Below are 20,092 nucleotides of genomic sequence, written 5' to 3'. Positions count from 1 at the left end.
CTGTTGTCAGTTTCTCTTGCTGAGCAAAAACTTCTTAGTCTCATGTAGTCTTATTCATTTATTTTTGTCTTCACTTCCCTTGCCTTTGGAGTCAAATTCATAAAATGCTCTTTAAAACCAAGGTCCATGAGTTTAGAACCTATGTCTTCTTCTATGTACTTTATTGTTTCAGGTCTTATATTTAGATCTTTGGTCCATTTTGAATTAATTTTAGTACAAGGGGACAAACTGTAGTCAAGTTTCATTCTTTTTTTTTTTTTTTTTTTTTTTTTAATTTTTCCGAAGCTGGAAACGGGGAGGCAGTCAGACAGACTCCCGCATGCGCCCCACCGGAATCCACCCGGCACGCCCACCAGGGCGTGACGCTCTGCCCACCAGGGGGCGATGCTCTGCCCCTCCGGGGCGTCGCTCTGTTGCGACCAGAGCCACTCTAGCGCCTGGGGCAGAGGCCAAGGAGCCATCCCCAGCACCCGGGCTATCTTTGCTCCAATGGAGCCTCACTGCCAGAGGGGAAGAGAGAGACAGAGAGGAAGGAGAGGGGGAGGGGTGGAGAAGCAAATGGGCGCTTCTCCTGTGTGCCCTGTCCCGGAATCGAACCCGCGACTTCTGCACACCAGGCTGGTGCTCTACCACTGAGCCAACCGGCCAGGGCCTTTTTGTTTGTTTTTGTTGTCACAGTTTAAATTTGTTTTTATTGTTTTCTTGCTGGAACTTTTACTTGTGGTTTTGTTTTGTTTTGTTCTTTGTATCTGGTTGTAAAACCCCCTTTAGTAATTCCTGGAGTGGGGGTTTTCTGATGATAAATTCCCTCATCTTTTCTGTATCTGTGAATGTTTTTATTTCTCCTTAATATTTGAAGGATAGCTTTGATGGGTATAGTATTCTTGGCTGAAAGTTCCTCTCTTTCAGGATTTTAAATATTGGGGTCTACTGTCTTCTAGCTTGTAGAGTTTCTGTTGAGAAATCCAATGATAATCTAATGGGCCTTCCTTTATATGTTGTATTCTTTTCTTTCTTTTTTTTTTTTTTTTTTTTTTTTTTTTGTAATCCTCTGAAGCTGGAAACGGGGAGGCAGTCAGACAGACTCCCACATGTGCCCGACCGGGATCCACCCGGCATGCCCACCAGGGGGTGATGCTCTGCCCATCCAGAGTGTCACTCCGCTGGGACCAGAGCCACTCTACCGCCTGGGGAAGAGGCCAAGGAGCCATGCCCAGCGCCCGGGCCATCTTTTGCTCCAATGGAGCCTCTGCTGCGGGAAGGGAAGAGAGAGACAGAAAGGAAGGAGAGGGGGAGGGGTGGAGAAGCAGACGGGTGCCTCTCCTGTGTGCCCTGGCCGGGAATCGAACCCGGGACTTCTGCACGCTAGGCCAATGCTCTACCATTGAGCCAACCGGCCAGGGCCATATATGTTGTATTCTTCTTTTCCCTGGCTGCCTTGAGAATTTTTTCTTTGTCGTTGGTTTGTGCCAATTTCATTATGTGCCTTGGAGTAGGTTTGTTGGGGTTAAGAAAACTCGGAGTTCTGTTTAGTTCTTGAATTTGAGGCTTTAGTTCTTTCTACAGGCTTGGGAAGTTCTCATCTATTATTTGTTTGAATATGTTCTCCATTCCATTTTCTCTCTCTTTTCCCTCTGATATACCTATTATTCTTATGTTATTCTTTTTGATGGAGTCAGACAATTTTTATAGGGCTTTCTCATTTTTTAAAATTTTTGAGTCTCTTTCTTCTTCTCTCTATTGTGTCTCAAGTTGCTTGTCTTCTATTTCACTAATCCTACCTTCTGTCTGGCCTGTTCTATTAGCTAAACTTGTTACCTTGTTTTTCAGCTCGTGAATTGAGTTTTTCATCTCTGTTTGATTTGTTTTTATAGTTTCAATTTCCTTGGTAATATATTCTTTATGTTCGCTGAGTTGTTTTCTGAGCTCCCTAAATTGCCTGTCTGTGTTTTCTTGTATATGTCTGAGTATTTTTAGGATTTGTATTTTAAATTCTCTGTCATTTAGCTCCAAGGCTTCCAATATGTTAAATTTTTTCTCCATAGATTTTTCCTCATCTCTCTGTGCTACCTCTCTGTCTTTTGTATCCAGGATATTAGATTTTCTTTTCCTTAATGGCATCTGAGGGTGGTTTTGTTAACAGTACTAATGAGAATTAATAAAGAATAAAAAGTTATAAAAATAAAAAAATAAATTATGATTTCCCATTTTTTTCACTCCTCTCCTCTCCCTTCCTTTTTGAGAAAAACCTTGTGGTGAACTGTGAATTATATTGTGCTAAATAGAACAAAAACTACCTATAATGTAGGGCCTGTGCTGGGGAGAAGTGATAAAAGGGGCAAAAAAATGGGGTATGGACCCACAAAATGCAAAAAAGGAAAAAATTTGGGTCAAGAATAAAATGATTTGCTTTTAGGTGATGGTTAACTAAGAGATATAATGAGAGGAATAAGAGGGAAACAGGAAAAATGGGGAAAAAAATTAAAAATTACTATTGTATTATATTTAGTGGAGCAAAAACTAGATAAAATGGAGAGCCAGGGTTGGGAGCACTGCTAGTGAGTTAAAAAAGCGAAGTAAAAAAAACCCCAAAGTGCCACAAAGAAAAATTTGAGTCCCAAATAAAATAATTTGTTTGTGATTGAGGATTGAATGAGAGGAAAAGTAAAGGAGAAAAGAAGAAACTAATATAGAGGGAGAAAAAAAGAAAGAGGAAAACACAAAAAGAAGAAAAAAGAACAAAAGGAGAGAGAGAGAGAGAGAGAGAGAGAGAGAGAGAGAGAGTTAAGTGTTTTGGAGTGCAACACTCCAAAACTTCCTTAGAGAGAAAGGAAGAAGAAAGGAAAGATAATGGGAGATGTAACACTTATGGGTAGTGTAGTTCAAGGAGAGGAGAGAGTAAGACCAGCAGAGAATTAAACGACCAAATTGGAAAAGGAAGAAAATAATCAAGACAAGAAGATAAGAGAAACAAACGAACAAATATAATAAAATGGGATAGGTTATAAAGTCTGTGGATTATTCTTGATTTTGAGAGGTTATCTTCTTGCTCTTTTTTTCTCTCCTTCTTCCTGGTCAGTGACTCTGTACCCTGGGTTCTGCCCCTGTTGCACATTTAGGTAGAGGTTTGCAGTTGATAAGTCTCTATGGCAATGTCATATATTGGGCTTTAGTCTTGTTGGCAGTCGAGGCTCATTAGCATTTTCAGGCTCCACCAATGAGAGAGTCCGTTTTCCCGGAGCCTCTTTCCTAGTCTTTCCTTCCTGAATTAGCAGCCTGATGATCCAGCTATGGGGTTGCTGCTGCCTCTGCCTTTGCATTTAGTGTGGAACTGCTGGAGGCTCCGAGGATAGATTTTTCTGTCTCTGGTTGAAGATTTTGTTGAATTTTTGGGAGATTTATCGATATCACTCCTTACAGCGCCATTTCTCTGACGTCACTCCCCTTATTTGTTTTAAGAGCTGAATATATATGATTTTCTAAACTATGTAGATATCAGATTTAGTAATCATGTAGTTATTAGAGCTCTGGGGGAGAACATGCTCTCATAAATACAAGATACCATTATTAACAATGGAGTGATTAGTTATAAAACCACTTAATTAAAAATTTAAGCCACAGTGGAAGAAAATAATTTTTATCAGTTTTGGAATAGAATGAAGACTGATAAAACCTTAACATGAGAAGATGAATAAAGTTAATATTTTGGTTGACCACTGTTGGGAAAAGAGCTGTGTTAGGCTTGCTGGTTTGCACTTTTCATGATTAGTGTGTGAGCATGTGGCAGCGCCACGTGTGTAGCCTTTGTGAGGCTATTGGGTGCCTTCCCTTGTCATGGATTGCTTGGCCAACACTGTGAGGGGCCGTTTGGTGGATTGCTTGCCCACCACTGCGAGGAGTGATTTCCTTCTTTGCTCACCTGTGACCATGAGAAGCGGTTTTCCCCTGCCTGTGTGCTCTCCTGCCGTTGCGTGAATCTAATAAACGGGAATGGCCCAGTGCTTTTCAGCTCCGCAGATCCTCTACCGTCTGCCCAAATCCAGTGTGAACCTGCCTCACCTTGGCCACTGGCATTACAACCACATTTGTGAAGAAATATTTAGAGGACATTTTTGTCATTGAGGCCCAAGGGTAATGTTCTGATTTTGGCAAGCTGGAGAAGATAGGCAAGAACTGGGATTAGGATGGACAATTCTTTTCTTTCTCTAGGTCTTACATTTATACAAATTGAGGAATGTATAAGGACCCAAAGGTAGTAGCCATGCTGTTGGATCAAAGCCAGATTCTCTCAAGTTTTGCAAGAGTCAGCTGAATTCACTGAAATCCTAACAAGGACCAAATGTATTTCACCTTTTCTGCTTAGAGACAGCTAAGTTTTCCTTATCTCAGCTATGGTTTTGAGCCTCTCAACATAATAGCTTCTCTCTTGGCATCATGTATACTATCCTTGCCTCTGCTTATGAATCAGAAAGTAACCTAAATAACTTTATGGACACCCTTCCTATGAAATATCTCAGACCTTAGTCAGTTTGATTGCCCCTGCATATAGCCGAGAACCAATAAATTACTGGGGCTGGACTATAGGAGCTGAGTCAAAGTGTAGAGGAGGATGGCTGGGAGCAGGGAAAGATGTATGATGACTCAGCTTACAGATGCCCATCCGGGCTATGGCAGACCAGGTGTCAGGTAGACAAGCCCAGAGGAGAGGATTTCGGCTTCTCCTCTGCTCGTCCCTTTGATCAGCTGGGAACTACCTATTTGATAAATGCATTAACACAGAAGTAACACGTTAGAGTCTTTCCTCTTACACTTTAGTCTTTGTCAAACATTGCAATTTAAAAGTTCTTTGGGGACAGGGATGTTTTAATCACTGTATAACCCCCTTAACTATCGACATTCTTGGTATGTAGGAGGTGATGTCTTTTTAAGTAAAAATATATCTTAATTATTTCAAGATAAACACTGTGCTTTAATGTTCTAGAATTTTTGAACTGTGTGTTATAGCATATTCTGAACAAAGATGTAATGGAGCTTAAATGGGCAAAGATAATCAAATATCTTTTATTATATCTTACCTACATATTGTCACCTTGGGGTGGGAGATGGGGAGAGTAGGTTAACTCTGTCATCCACAAGTACATTAGATGCCATAAGGACTTTCTTTGGCAGTCCTAGTTAACCTTCTCCCTGGCCAGGAGGTGGAGTCCAACTGGGATAAGGATGTGAGCTCACCAAAAGGGTGAGTCCTGCTTTCTCATGTGTTTGACTAAATCTCTTTCATAGAACACGATAAATAGGATTGAGTATTATTGTTCTCGTTGCATTTTTTCCTTCATATCCTTATGAATAAATGCTAACTGCCAACACAGTACCTTTGAAAGCTCCTGTTCTATTAATTCAGTAATTATGGTATTCCTTTATTGTTTGCCTTCCTTTATTGAGGGAAAGCATAAAATTATTTTTAAAAACTGGGGCAAATAATGATTGTGATTCACTCCCATATTTTCTATGAGTTTATTGAGTCTTCCAGATTAGACTCAAAGTTGTTTTTCTTGTGTGTCTCCTGGATAGGACTTCTTTTTTTTTTTTTACAGAGACAGAGAGTGAGTCATAAACAGGGACAGACAGACAGGAACAGAGAGAGATGAAAAGCATCAATCATTAGTTCTTCATTGCACGTTGCAACACCTTAGTTTTCATTGATTGTTTTCTCATATGTGCCTTGACTGTGGGCCTTCAGCAGACTGAGTAACCCCTTGCTGGAGCTAGTGACCTTGGGTTCAAGCTGGTGTGCTTTTTTTTTTTTTACTTTTTTTTAATTTATTTTTTTCTTTTTAAAAAATTTCTCTGAAGCTGGAAACAGGGAGAGACAGTCAGACAGACTCCTGCATGCGCCCGACCGGGATCCACCCGGCACGCCCACCAGGAGCAACGTTTTGCCCACCGGGGGCGATGCTCTGCCCCTCCGGGGAGTCGCTCTGCCGCGACCAGAGCCACTCTAGCGCCTGGGGCAGAGGCCAAGGAGCCATCCCCAGCGCCCGGGCCATCCTTGCTCCAATGGAGCCTTGGCTGTGGGAGGGGAAGAGAGAGACAGAGAGGAAGGGGGGGGGTGGAGAAGCAAATGGGCGCTTCTCCTATGTGCCCTGGCCGGGAATCGAACCCGGGTCCCCTGCATGTCAGGCCGATGCTCTACCGCTGAGCCAACCGGCCAGAGCCACTGGTGAGCTTTTTGGTCAAACCAGATGAGCCCATGCTCAAGCTGGCGACCTCAGGGTCTCGAACCTGGGTCGTCTGCATCCCAGTCTGATGCTCTATCCACTGCGCCACCGCCTGGTCAGGCATAGGACTTCTTTTGTGTCATTCATAGTACCATAGTCTTTCTGGTGGCCATGCTATATAGTCCCACGATGCTAACACAATGTCCTTTCACACTTTCACTGTTCTCCTTGCTGACTACACCTTAAATGCATTTAATGTGGCATTATTTTTTCTTATAAGCTGGTATTTAATCAAACTGATGGTGGCTTTTATAATTGATGGTGTCATAGAACAGAAGAGAGATAGTCGTGTTTTAGTTCTTTATATCTGTGGAACAAATAACCCTAAAACTTGAAATAACAGTAGTCACTGATTACCTCTCATGGTTTCTATGAATCAGGAACTCACTTCAGGCACAAGAAGTCTTCTCTCTGCTCTGTGCTGTCTGGGGCCTCAGCTGGGAAGATCTGTAGTACCCAAATTAGAATCATCTAGGGCAGTGGTCGTCAACCTGGTCCCTACTGCCCACTAGTGGGTGTTCCAGCTTTCATGGTGGATGGTAGTGGAGCAACCAAAGTATAAATAAAAAGATAGATTTAACTATAGTAAGTTGTTTTATAAAGATTTATTCTGCCAAACTTAGTGAAAATCCAACATAAAGTACTTGGTAAGTAATTATTATATGCTTTAACTTGCTGTAACTCTGCTTTATATATTTTATAAAGTAAAGTTACTTCCTTACTTTATAAATCACCATTACTGTGGAACCGGTGGGCGGTTAGAAAATTTTACTACTAAAAGAGATACAAAAGTGGGCGGTAGGTATAAAAAGGTTGACTACCCCTGCTCTAAAGGCTCATTGATTCCCATGTGAGTTTGCTGGGGCTTTTAGTCAACATAGGACAATTCCAAGAGGAGATACTGGAGAGGAAAGACCTATACTGAAAACCTTTATTCTTTTTCTTACTATCAAAAGAACATTGAAACCCATAGGAGCTTTCAAAGGAAGAACACATTTGGCATTTTCTGAGGGAGGCTGACCTTGGGTTCTGATCTGGCATTCTGGTGTTTGAGGCCGGACAGGTTTCACTTTGCATGACCCATAGTGAGCACGTGGCAGAACTACTTATATATAGCCTATGTAAGGCTGTGGCTGCCACTGTGAGGGGCCAGACAATTAATTCGGGCAGACAGTAGAGGAACTGCGGAGCCAGAAAGCATTGGGCCATTCCTATATTGGAGGCTTGCAGAGATGGGTGAGTGAATAAGCAAAGGAAAACAGATTTTCACAGTGAAGATGTAATGCGGCTGGCCGAGGCCAGGCTGGTTTGCAGTGGATTCAGGCAGACGGTAGAAAAACTGCAGAACTGGAAAGCAGTGGGCCATACCTGTTTAATAGATTCTCACAACGGCAGACAAGCAAATATAGGGAAAACTGCTGCTTATGGCACCAGACACACGGACAGCAAAATGGCCCCTACAGTGGCAGGCTGGCAATCCACAATCCACTAAGGGCAAGCAGCCATAGCCTTACATAGGCTATACATACATGGCTCTACCACGTGCTCATGCACTAATTATGCAAAGTGAAAGTGAGCAAGCCTAACGCAACTGTTTTCCTTATATTCCAACCCTTCGGGGTTGCTTGCCTCACAATCTATGTGACAGGTATCTCCTGCAGTGGTCCCTGTGTGAGGAGTGAGGTATGGTACATAAATGAAAACAGTGCAGACTACAGCAACCAAATTACAAAGGCACATGCTATGGCAAGAATTACAAAAGTGCCCTTCACAATATCTCCCTGAGTTCTCTGCCCAGGGAGTTAACTAGAGGCCCATCTCTAGCTCCCTATCCCATGGCAGGTAGTGGGGAGGGGCTATATAGTCCAGGGCTACATCCATTGAAGCTGTAAAGCAGGGGTCCCCGAACATTTTACACAGGGGGCTAGTTCACTGTCCCTCAGACAGTTGGAGGGCCGGACTATAAAAAAAACTATGAACAAATCCCTATGCACACTGCACATATCTTATTTTAAAGTAAAAAAAACAAAACGGGAACAAATACAATATTTAAAATAAAGAATAAGTAAATTTAAATCAACAAACTGACCAGTGTTTCAATGGGAACTATGCTCCTCTCACTGACCACCAATGAAAGAGGTGTCCCTTCCGGAAGTGTGGCAGGTGCCAGATAAATGGCCTCAGGGGGCCGCATGCGTCCCACAGGCTGTAGTTTGGGGACCCCTGCTGTAAAGTGTTCTTGGTGCGCAGTGCACGAGGGCCTCCACAGGTGCTGGGCCTGCCCATTCGGGTCTCTCATTACCGTACACAAGCGGCATTTCCATCCAGCAGGGGAGCCGGTGCCCCCTCTTGTCACCGTCCCTGCTTTAAGAGTCCATTTTACTGCTCAGTGATTAGTCCATGATAGACAGAGGTCTGTGCAAATCACCAAGGTAAAGGTCCATTACAGGCAACTAGCCATACAGCTCTTTATTAACAGACCTCAGCACCTTTGCATAGTGCTCTGTCTGTTGCCACAAGCTCCGTCCAAACAACTCAGCAAGCTTACGGGGCCTGGAGGGGTCAAACACCTTAGAGGCTTGTGCCTCTTAGCTGCTGCTGCTGCTGCAAAAAAGTACCTATTATCTTTTTTTTTTTTTTTTTAATTTTATTTATTCATTTTAGAGAGGAGAGAGAAAGGGAGAGAGAGAGAGAGACAGAGAGGGAGAGAGAGAGAGAGAGAGAGAGAGAGAGAGAGAGAAGGTGGGGAGGAGCTGGAAGCATCAACTCCCATATGTGCCTTGGTCAGGCAAGCCCAGGGTTTCGAACCAGCGACCTCAGCATTTCCAGGTCAATGCTTTATCCACTGTGCCACCACAGGTCAGGCACCTATTATCTTTTAAGGCCAACACCTGCTGCACATTAGAAAGGGACCAGTAGATTGCCAATTTCACCCTCCCGTCCCAGTGATACAGGTCCCTTGGCCTTCCCTCAAACTGGAACAATGGGTCTTGGGGAATCTTCCTCTCCCACAGCTGTCTCCATCATATAACCCAGGGGTCCCCAAACTTTTTACACAGGGAGCCAGTTCACTGTCCCTCAGACCGTTGGAGGGCCGGACTATAAAAAAGACTATGAATAAATCCCTATGTACATATCTTATTTTAAAGTAAAAAAAACAAAACGGGAACAAATACAATATTTAAAATAAAGAACAAGTAAATTTAAATCAACCAACTGACCAGTATTTCAATGGGAACTATGCTCCTCTCACTGACCACCAATGAAAGAGGTGCCCCTTCCAGAAGTGCAGCGGGGGCTGGATAAATGGCCTCGGGGGGCCGCATGCGGCCTGCGGGCCATAGTTTGGGGACCCCTGATATAACCCTTCAACTGTGCAACCTGAATGTCAGCTATTTTCTTGGCAGCTGCTAGAGCTGCCTGCTTCCCTTGCTTTTTCTTTCTTTTCTTTTTTTTCTGAAGTGAGAAGCGGAGAGTCAGAGAGACAGACTCCCGCATGTACTCTACCAGGATCCACCTGGCATGCCCACTAGGGGACGATGCTCTGCCCTTCTGTGGCATTGCTAGGTTGCAATTGGAGCCATTGTAGCACCTGAGGTGAAGGCCATAGAGCCATTCTCAGCACCTGGGCCAACTTTGCTCGAATGGAGCCTTGGCTGCGGAAGGGGAGGAGAGAAATAGAGAGAAAGGAGAGAGGGAAGGATGGGAGAAGCAGATGGGCGCTTCTCCTGTGTGTCCTGACCCTGGACATCCACACGCCGGGCTGATGCTTTACCAGTGAGCCAACCAGCCAAGGCCTCCCCTGCTTTTTTTAGTGGCTGGAACCTATGTTCTGGCTCAAGCTGCCACCAAAGCTCTAACAGGACCCTATTAGATTTCCCATCCCGTTTCTCTTTATCTGCCCTGGCCCTAATCTGTGCACATCTGTGTTTGCGTAACCTTTAAAGACCTGTTTTTCTTGTTAGTCGGGGAGGGGGGGAAGCATGGGCCTTAGCCTGCACAGCCTATGGTTCCATGCTGTCTCCATCTCCCCCAAATCTGTCACTGTCCGCGTAACTGCGTTGATGGGCTGCCCCACATGGAGACTCAAGATAGCCACTAGTGACACAAAAACGGCTCACGGGGTGCTTCAGAGAATAAGGTCCCTCATCCCTGTGGTAAATATTTCCTTGTCGGGCCCATGGGACCTCAGGTGGAGAGCAGCATTCTTCATACCTAATTCCTGGAAGACCTGCTGCAGCTCAGTATACAACTGCCACCGACTCACTGGCCCCAGCAAGTCCCCAGCATTCTGCAGACTGTACAAATGGCAGCCATCACCCACGCCAATAGGGTATGGTTTCCTGGGTTGTCATGAAAGTTCTGAAGATGCTGACTCAAGGAGGAGTGCGGGGTAATGGTGGCCAATTTCTCTACCTCTGTTCCAGAGAGCATGATGCCTTTCACCCTTATGTTTCACAACTGCAGCAACCAAGCTGCCACGGACTTGGTGCATTTCTGCCTAAATTTCGCCCCTAAATCCATCAACTCTGGGTATAGGGATGGACCACAGAGTGCTCAACTACTTGTGGAGGGGTTGTGCCTGCCCCTGAGGTACTCTTGGCTGCTGGGTTTTTCCCTTCTGGGTGACCACCAGCTGGGCTCTGAGCCTGCAGATGGCAATTTCAGCCAGAGCCGCCTCCTCAGAAGAGGAGGAATTGGAAACACCTGTTACTGCCAACTCAGAGCCACTCCAGGGGCATGAATGCAGCTCCTTCAGCAACCCCTTTGGCTCTTGCAGCTGCTGGCTCCCGACCTGAAAATGAGATCGAGCTCTTGAACCCACAGTTATTTTTTGAACAACTGTCACTACCAGCGATCTGCTTTGAGGGCAAACTTTAGCTCTTGGACCCGTATTTCCTTCTTGAGTGATCATTCCAATTCCAGGTGCTTTTGGTGTTTAGCCTGCATTTCACACTGCAGCTCTCAAAAGTGGTCAGCCTCCTTCTCTAGCACTCATTCCAGTTCCAGCCATTATTGGTTTTCAGCCTGTAGCCTAAACTACAGTTCTCGAATCTGCAGCTCTTTCTCCAGTGACCATTCCAGCTCATGCCATTGTTGGGGCTCAGTCTGCAGTTCATCCTGGAGCTTTTGACTTCATGCAGCACAGAACTTTTGGTTTCTTCTTGCAGGGCTGTAAAAAACACTCGACCACGGCTCCCAAAAGGATAGCCACAGGAAACCATATGCTGGAGAACAATGGTCACTCCTCTGTCCCACCCTTCAGTGCCGTTGGTGGCCCCATACTGATCTGATCCAAATCCTGCCCACTATACCTGATATAATGCCAGTGGCAGAGGCCAAGCAGGTCCACACTGGATTCCGGCATATAGTAGAGGAACTGTAGAGCCAGAAAGTGTTGGGCCTTTCCTGTTTATTAGAGTCTTGCAACGGTGATGAGCAAACAGACAGAGGAAAACTGCTTCTCATTGCAGCAGGTGAATGAACAACAAAACGATCGCTCACAGGGGCAGGCCAGCAGTCTGCAATCTATGCTGTGGCAAAGCACCTGTATCCTTAAAGGGCCAGTGAGCAAGCCTAACACAGCTGTTTTCCCTACAGGAGGACAAGAGATCAGGAAACTCCCTGTAACAGTGGTGGCTGAGGGAATCAGGGAACCTCACCTTGCAGTGGCAGGAGAGCAGTCTGGGAGAATCACCACCAAGGGAAAGCACCCACAGCTTTTCATAGAGACACACATGTGGTTTCTGCAACATGCTCATACACTAATTGTGCAGAGTGTTTGCAGCTGGGAAACCAGTGAGCAAGCCTAACCACAGCTGTTTTCCCCACATGAGCTCAAGGGGTTTTGGCGATAAGCACCTTGGAAGATGATCTAATATTTTTTGTCATTGGAAAGGACAGTATTACAAGTAAGCCTATATTTTACATCAGGGACTACTCTATTAGTTAGTATTCCGATGACTTATACCAAACCTCTTACTACTTCGTCCCCCACTCTCCATACCTTCTCTAAATTTTAAATTCTAGGTTGGCAGAAGAAGCATAATCGACAGTGTCATTTTTTCCTTCCTTCTGAATCAGGGACTTGATGTCAGCTGTTCCCAAATACCGCTGTTCGCCCATGCCAGAGAAATGTTGTGTTTATGCGATGCTGTGAGATTTCTGGCTTGAACAGATTAAGGCAGCACTTTCTCCGGACCCCCCTTCTGTAAAATAAATGGTAAAATTCAGGGGAGTCTAGGAGTTTATGGCCTCTAAGCTTTCTCAAACCCTTGAGAGGTGAAAGGTTAGGTAAAATACTATCTTTGAAAATTAAAAGAAAAAAAATCACCTTTTTCTTAAAAGGCTAAAGTTTTAATAAAATGGTAATTTCTTATTTTATTTATTTATTTATTTTTATTTTTTGTATTTTTCTGAAGCTGGAAACGGGGAGAGACAGTCAGACAGACTCCTGCATGCGCCCGACCGGGATCCACCCGGCATGCCAACCAGGGAGTGATGCTCTGCCCCTCCAGGGCGTCGCTCTGCCGCGACCAGAGCCACTCTAGCGCCTGGGGCAGAGGCCAAGGAACCATCCCCAGCGCCCGGGCCATCTTTTGCTCCAATGGAGCCTCGGCTGCGGGAGGGGAAGAGAGAGACAGAGAGGAAGGAAGGGGTGGGGGTGGAGAAGCAAATGGGCACTTCTCCTATGCACCCTGGCCGGGAATCGAACCCGGGTCACCCGCATGCCAGGCTGATGCTCCACCACTGAGCCAACCGGCCAGGGCTAAAATGGTAATTTCTTATTAAAACATTTTAGAGACTAAAAGGGTCATGTATTGAGGCTTCTAAATATAGTGTTGAAAATAATATTATTTGTATAGAAACCTGAAATAAGCATTCCACCACAAAAATAGGTTCGCTGTTGCTGAACTCATCCTTAACACTAGTTACGGATATTGAGCTTCAAGGGGATTTTTATAAAAGGAGTAATATCATCAATAGCTACCATCCACTGTATAACCCTAGTTGGCATGCACTACAAGAGGTTCTAATAATGTCTTATTCAACAACTCTGTGAGCTTAGAGTATCATCCCCATTTTACAGAGAAGAAAACTGAAGTCTACTTAACAAGCAGCAAGCAGAGCTTTTTTCACTTGAAAACTGGGGCAATTTGGCCAGTATTTGGATAGCTGTAGAATTTTTCACAGGATCTAAGTCTAAGGAACTAGTGTTTACTAATGGAAATCTTTCATTTGAACTATCTTCTTACCTGAAGATAGGGCTTTAGAAAAATGTAATGAAAAAAACAATCTTGGGCCCCGGCTGGTTGGCTCAGTGGTAGAGCGTCAGCCTGGCGTGCAGGAGTCCCAGGTTCAATTCCCAGCCAGGGTACACAGGAGAAGCACCCATCTGCTTCTCCACCCCTCCCCCTCTCCTTCCTCTCTGTCTCTCTCTTCTCCTCCCGCAGCCAAGGCTCCATTGGAGCAAAGTTGGCCCGGGCACTGAGGATGGCTCTGTGGCCTCTGCCTCAGGCGCTAGAATGGCTCTGGTTGCAACAGAGCAATGCCCCAGATGGGCAGAGCATCGCCCCTTGGTGGGCATGCCGGGTGGATTGCAGTCGGGTGCATGCGGAGTCTTTCTGACTGCCTCCCCATTTCCAACTTCAGAAAAATACAAAAAAACAAAAATATGATCTTGGAAGGTGTGGGGAAAACAGCTGTGTTAGGCTTGCTTGCTGGTTTCCCAGCTTCAAGCAAGCACTTTGCACAATTAGTGTGTGAGCATATGGCAGAAAGTCACATGTGTGTCTCTGAAAAACTATGGGGCTTTCCCTCTGTGTCAATTCTCCCAGATCGCTCTCCCACCACTGCAAGGTGTGGTTCTCTGATTCCCTCAGCTGCCACTGTGAGGGGCGGTTTCCTGATTCCTTCCCCTCCACTGTGAAAAGTGGTTTTTCTTTGCTTATTTGCTTACCTGTCTCTGCGAGCATCTAATAAACGGGAATTGCCTGACATTTTCCGACTGTGCAGTTCCTCTATCATCTGCCTGAATTCATCGTGAATTTGCCTGGCCATACCCACCGGCATTACAGAAGGTCTAACCCATTGCTTTTTCTAAGCTCTACTGCCTCCTGCCCCTAATTTGCCCCTCTTACTGGAAGGCATTCATATGATTTTGTTTTAGACTATTTGGCAAATAAGTCCACAAAAATATTCTAGTATTTTCGAAAATGACTTCTGAGATGCCTGACATATTGGTACTAGTAAGTACTGACTTTACCCACACCCCTAATAGAGCTTGGTCTGTATGCTACCATGATCTATTTCACAGTCAGGCCCAAAGTCACTGTGTCACTTGAATATTTGGTTCACATGACAATAGCCATCTAGATTTACTGAATTTCTTACTGATTTTGGTTTTAGTATTGCATTTATTAGGTAAATCAGGTGAAGAGGAGAATATTTTATCCTAAGGGAAATTTCTCAGGGGTTTGATATGGCTCAAAGACTATAGTGGTTCAACTGCTGAACGTATATAAATATTTCATTTTTGGTGTGTGTGTCTCCTTGTGTTGAATCTAGATTCATTTTAGCTTGAGTGTGTTTATGATATTCTCGAGAGAGTTTAGCATTGTGGAGTTTTTCTAAATTAATGGGTAGAATGCATCATAGGATGACCAATGTTGCTATGTCTTTGGATGCAGTGTAGCTAATGGCAATTGTGTGTGTGTGTGTGTGTGTGTGTGTGTGTGTGTGTGTGTGTGTGTAAGAGAGAGAGAGAGAGAGAGAGAGAGATACAGAGGAGGGGAGGAAGGGGATAGGGGTGAGAGAGAAAAGAGAAATCAACCAAGAGATCAAGTGTGTTCGGAATCTGGAGTTTATAAAAATGAGTTCTAAATTTCTATGTTGGCAGGAAGTGGAGCGGGTCTAGGGTTTAAATGGGGATGACAGAAACTGGACTTGGAGGTGGTACACACAATATGGTGTGTAGAGATGTGTTGTGGAATCGGGCACCTGAATCCTATGTCATTATGTTAACTAGTGTCACCCCAATAAATTTAATTAAAAATTAAACCCTGGCCGGATGGATCGGTTGGTTGGAGCATAATCCTGATGTGTGGAGTGGCCAGATTGATTCGTAGCCAGGGCACTTGCGGGAGCAGCCTGATGTTCTCGTCTCTCTCTCTCTCTCTCCCTTCCTCTTCTGCTAAACTCAATCAAAATTTTAAAATAAAAATTAAAAATATTTTCTACCTTATTTACAGGAATAATGCATGTTTATTGTAGAAATATAGATGAATTTCCACCCCTGCTACTAAAAAAAAAGTGCCATCTCAGAGTTAGTCATTGTTGACTTTGATTCACATTATCCAAGCTCTGTTTGTGTATATGTGTGTGTGTACATTCATGCATGTTTGTTTTTTTAGAAAAGATTCTATATTACCAATATTATTCTGAAAGTTATATTTTCAGACCTATTCATAAATATGCTTTTATAATTTCAATGTAAAATTTTTATGGTATAGCTACATCCTATCTTTTGAACATTAAGTTTGTCTTTTTTTTTTATTGTATTTTTCTGAAGCTGGAAATGGGGAGGCAGTCAGACAGACTCCCGCATGCGCCCGACCAGGATCCACCCAGCACGCCCACCAGGGGGTGATGCTCTGCCCATCTGGGGCGTTGCTCTGTCGCGACCAGAGCCACTCTAGCGCCTGGGGCAGAGGCCAGGGAGCCATCCCCAGCGCCCGGGCCATCCTTGCTCCAATGGAGCCTTGGCTGTGGGAGGGGAAGAGAGAGAGAGGAAGGAGAGGGGAAGGGGTGGAGAAGCAGATGGGTGCTTCTCTGTGTGCCCTGGCCAGGAATCGAACCCGGGACTTCCGCACGCCAGGCTGACGCTCTACCACTGAGCCAACCGGCCAGGGCCCATTAGGTTTTTTTAAAGTTATTTTTTATTCTATTATTTTGCAGCAACTGACTGGTAGAAAAAGGCTTTTTAAACTTCAGGTCACTCATTGACCTCCTTACCTCACTGCAGTTTGGTAGAATGTGTTGTTTGTTGCAGCTCCGCTGCCCGGGACCTACCTGCCAGTCAGAGAATGCTATGAAACTGCTGGCTGCTGACAGCTCATCTACTTTTGCTGTTTCTTCTTACAGGAGACAGAGCGTGTGGTGCCCAGCCAGTTGGAGTGTCAGGGGAGAGCAGGAACGCCAGCTCAGGAGAGCCCACAGAACCACACGTTCAGGGGCCAAGAAACAGTGTGGCTTCAACCCAGGTGGGCCCTTTGGTGTCTGAAGTAGCGCTGAGCCTGGGGTTCATTCCCTTACGCTTGCCGCCCCCACACGAAAATCTAGGCTTTCTGACTGATGTTGACATTTCGTATAATCTGAGAAGCTGCCTAAAGGAGCCTAGAAGGAGTATCGTTAAGTTTGAGTTTTAGAGAAATGTAAATAAACTTACTTTCTCTGTCTTCAGTTTGAAGATCACCACCCTTAAGGCTCAAAGAGGAGTGAGTAGAGATAGTCCTGCCCTTGGAGAGAAATGATGGTTAGATTTTCCTCTGTGATAATGATAGTGATGACAGTGTATATACATCAAACCAATTGCTTTTTACATAAGAGAGCATACAGCCTTCACCGCTTCCTCACATCACAGTTTGTGGCGGAGGAGCCTGAGACTGGCAAACGAAGGCATTTGCCTAATGCCGCACAAGGGAGAACGCTGAGCCCGAATTCGAACCTACAAGCGTCTGGTAGTGGCATAGCAGTTGTGACTTCTGTACAGATCCAAGTGGTGTCCTTAAGCCCTGCAGTATCCCCAGGCTGGCCTCTCTGGTCTGCTCGATCTGCTGGAGACTGCCGCGGGTCGAAGGCAAGGGCATGGGGAGAAAGTGTGTGCAGGAAGATTGGCATGGCATTCTGATGGGAGCCTGGCATTGCAGCTGTCTTTGGAAAGTCTCTTCTGGAAATAAACAGAAGAAAGAATTCAGACACTAGTTGTGTCAGCTGTCTTTGTAGGATCTTGTGTACAGTAATCATAGCCCTGACTCAGTGGAAAGGGAGTTCTGTGCTTCTGATCGTGACCTTTACACATTTTTTTTCTAAGGTTTCAGAATCTAAATGAATCAACAACTGCAGAGAAGATTGTGTTATGTAATTATGCTTTAAAATATTCAACATACTAAATTTAGAATCATTGAACCCCAAAGGGTTAGAGGAGACCCGACGATTAAGGTGATCCCCTATCCTATTGGATTCATTGGCACCTGTTATCATTCTCTTCACAAGTTGCCGTCTCTTGTCTGTTTATTGCTTGACCTCAGGTCAGGTAAGACTCAACCTTGTCATTTCTCTGCTGATCAGACACTCTCCTTCTTATTGGAAACTTTATTGCAATAAAGCTGTTTTAAGCTGACTAGAACCAATTTAAGCAGGGACCCTGACACCTCCCACCAGACTGGTGACTGCCTCTTTCAGCACGAATAAAGCCAACTATATCCCCATGCATATTTTTTAAAAAAAAAGAGTAAAAAAGAGGCAAACAAAACAAACAAAACTAAATCATTCTTACTCATGTGTGAAATGCATGGTGGCCCTTTGGGGTGAATATTCCATAGCGGCTGATGATGGAAAATGGTATTAGTAATTAATCTTATCCAAGATGCTTCCTTTTTGCTAACCTTAAAACTGTTTTATATCCCCTTTACAGTGGGGAAGGTAAATAGTGATATTACTGTTATCAGAGGGCAAGTTGGACATTTCATAGGAATATGTAGTGGGTGTCCTTCACATATAACTAGTAAGACTAATAGTATTGAATTAGACCCCATCCCCTGCTCCCCAGTAGGGAAACACGTAGGGTTTCCTCACTCTTATTGTTACGGGTAGGAATTACAGTTTTATTCAGATTCTGTAAAATATGTGGCACCCTTCTTTCAGAAAAAAGAGCTGTGCATACACACAACAGTTTGTGTAAAACTTAGGAGGATACTAGCCCTCTTCTTCATGCCAGGGAAAGGGGCCGGTTACAGGGTTATTGGGCAGCCTTCCCCTTTAAGTCTGGCTTGTCTTCTCAACAGATTGGCCACTTCTTGTAAAACCAGACCTGGTCTCTCCTCCTCTGTACCTCAGCACTCCTCCGCAGGAACCCAAATGCCTCCACAGGACGTGTTCTTGTCTATTTTTCCCCTTTAACCTCCATGCTGTACTTTCACAGGTCTAGCAGCATTCCAGAAATTCTGTGCACCTGGTTTGGCAGTCCGCGGGATCTGGTGTCAGGTGGCAGTTCAGGAGCCATGTTAATTCAGTTGTTTCTTGTTCTAGTAGATATTTTACAAATTGATTTTAGAGAGAGGAAGAGAGAGAGAGAAACATTGATTTGTTGTTCCACTTATTTATGCATTCATTGGTTGCTTCTTGTATGTGCCCTGACCAGGGATTGAACCTGTAACTTTGGCATATTGGACGATGCTCTCTGATCATCATAGCTACACATCCAGGGCCAAGGCATTAGTAGATTTAGTATTTAGACTGGTCTGGGTACCTTTAAACTTTTATTTGTCACAACCATGGTGGCATCATCATCCAGGGACATGCTAATAGTACTTAAAAAAAAACACATCTTCAAAGTATTACAGGGATTGTGAAACTTGATGAACTGGTGAAATGAGATCTGAGGCTAAAAACAACTCTGAGTCAGGTAGCTCACATTCCTGATAACCTTCATCTTCCATTTTACGTCAGCCTATGGCCAGGTTCAGGCATGTCATACCCAATAAGATCTTGATAGAGACATGATACTGTAACAGGACACTGTAACAGGCTCAGAGTGAGGAAAGAAGGCAGGCTAAATCTCAGCAGGTGTAAAATGCCGCCTTCTTGGGAAAGGGGAGCGAATGTTATTAGCAATAAGCAATTTGAAAAGGGAAGAGACATCTTTCTCTAGCAAGGAGCAGTCAAGCGAGTGATAAATTTCTTACATGTTATTTAAGTGAGACTCAAAGGAATAGTCTTCAGAGAATGGATTTGCCTTTGTAAAGTGAGATTTTGGAGCTAATTATGTTATGGTGTGAGCATTGATCTTCCCATGCATGGCAAGGAGAAATAGCTTCATACCTTCGGCTCTCAGAACATTTGTATCATTAGCTCTTTTTTTAGCACAAGGAACCTTTATCTCTATTTGTGCACGAGCCTCCGAGAGTTTGAGTGTGTGTACGCTATATTGGTTTTTAGAAGCTACTGCAACAAAATGAGTACAAACCAGTGGCTTAAAACAACACAAATCTATAATCTTGTAGTTCTATAGGCTAGACACCAACATTGGGGGCAGCAGGCTTGCATTCTTACTGGAGGCTCTAGGGGAGAATTAGTCCATTTCTTGGCTTTTTCCAGTTTCCAAAGGCTGCCTATATTTCTTGATTTATGGCTTTTCCATTTTCAAAGCTAGCAACATAGTATCCCTCTGAGCATGACTGGGAAAAATGTGCTGATTTTAAGGATTCAAGTTATTGGGCTAACTCAGAAAACCTATGATAATCTCCTCATTTTAAAGGTCCTTACTTAATCATATCTGTAAAACTCCTTTTGTCATATAAGATAATGAGGGAGGGGGCAAGGGATGAGGACATGGACATCTTTCGGGAACCATTAATCTGCCTACTACATATATCTTTATTTTTCCAGGGAAGAACTCTAAGGCAGGGGTCCCCAAACTTTTTACACAGGGGGCCAGTTCACTGTCCCTCAGACCGTTGGAGGGCCAGACTATAAAAAAACTATGAACAAATCCCTATGCACACTGCACATATCTTATTTTAAAGTAAAAAAAC

General features: G+C 44.2%; 1 protein-coding gene across 4 annotated transcripts in view; it reads left to right on the top strand.

Moving 5' to 3' along the window:
• Positions 1–20,092, top strand: part of FAM13C (family with sequence similarity 13 member C) — a 161,313-nt gene that overhangs the window by 49,151 nt on the left and 92,070 nt on the right. For all 4 annotated transcript variants that reach the window (XM_066348702.1, XM_066348703.1, XM_066348701.1 and 1 more), the window contains one exon: positions 16,422–16,540. In XM_066348702.1, coding sequence (XP_066204799.1) covers positions 16,422–16,540 — 119 coding nt within the window. The remainder of the gene's footprint in view (positions 1–16,421; positions 16,541–20,092) is intronic.

The sequence above is a fragment of the Saccopteryx leptura genome, chromosome 9, assembly GCF_036850995.1.
Source record: "Saccopteryx leptura isolate mSacLep1 chromosome 9, mSacLep1_pri_phased_curated, whole genome shotgun sequence".
NCBI classification, from domain to species: domain Eukaryota; kingdom Metazoa; phylum Chordata; class Mammalia; order Chiroptera; family Emballonuridae; genus Saccopteryx; species Saccopteryx leptura.
The sequence above is the reverse complement of the archived record's forward strand: the minus strand, read 5'-3'. Positions and strand labels throughout refer to the sequence as shown.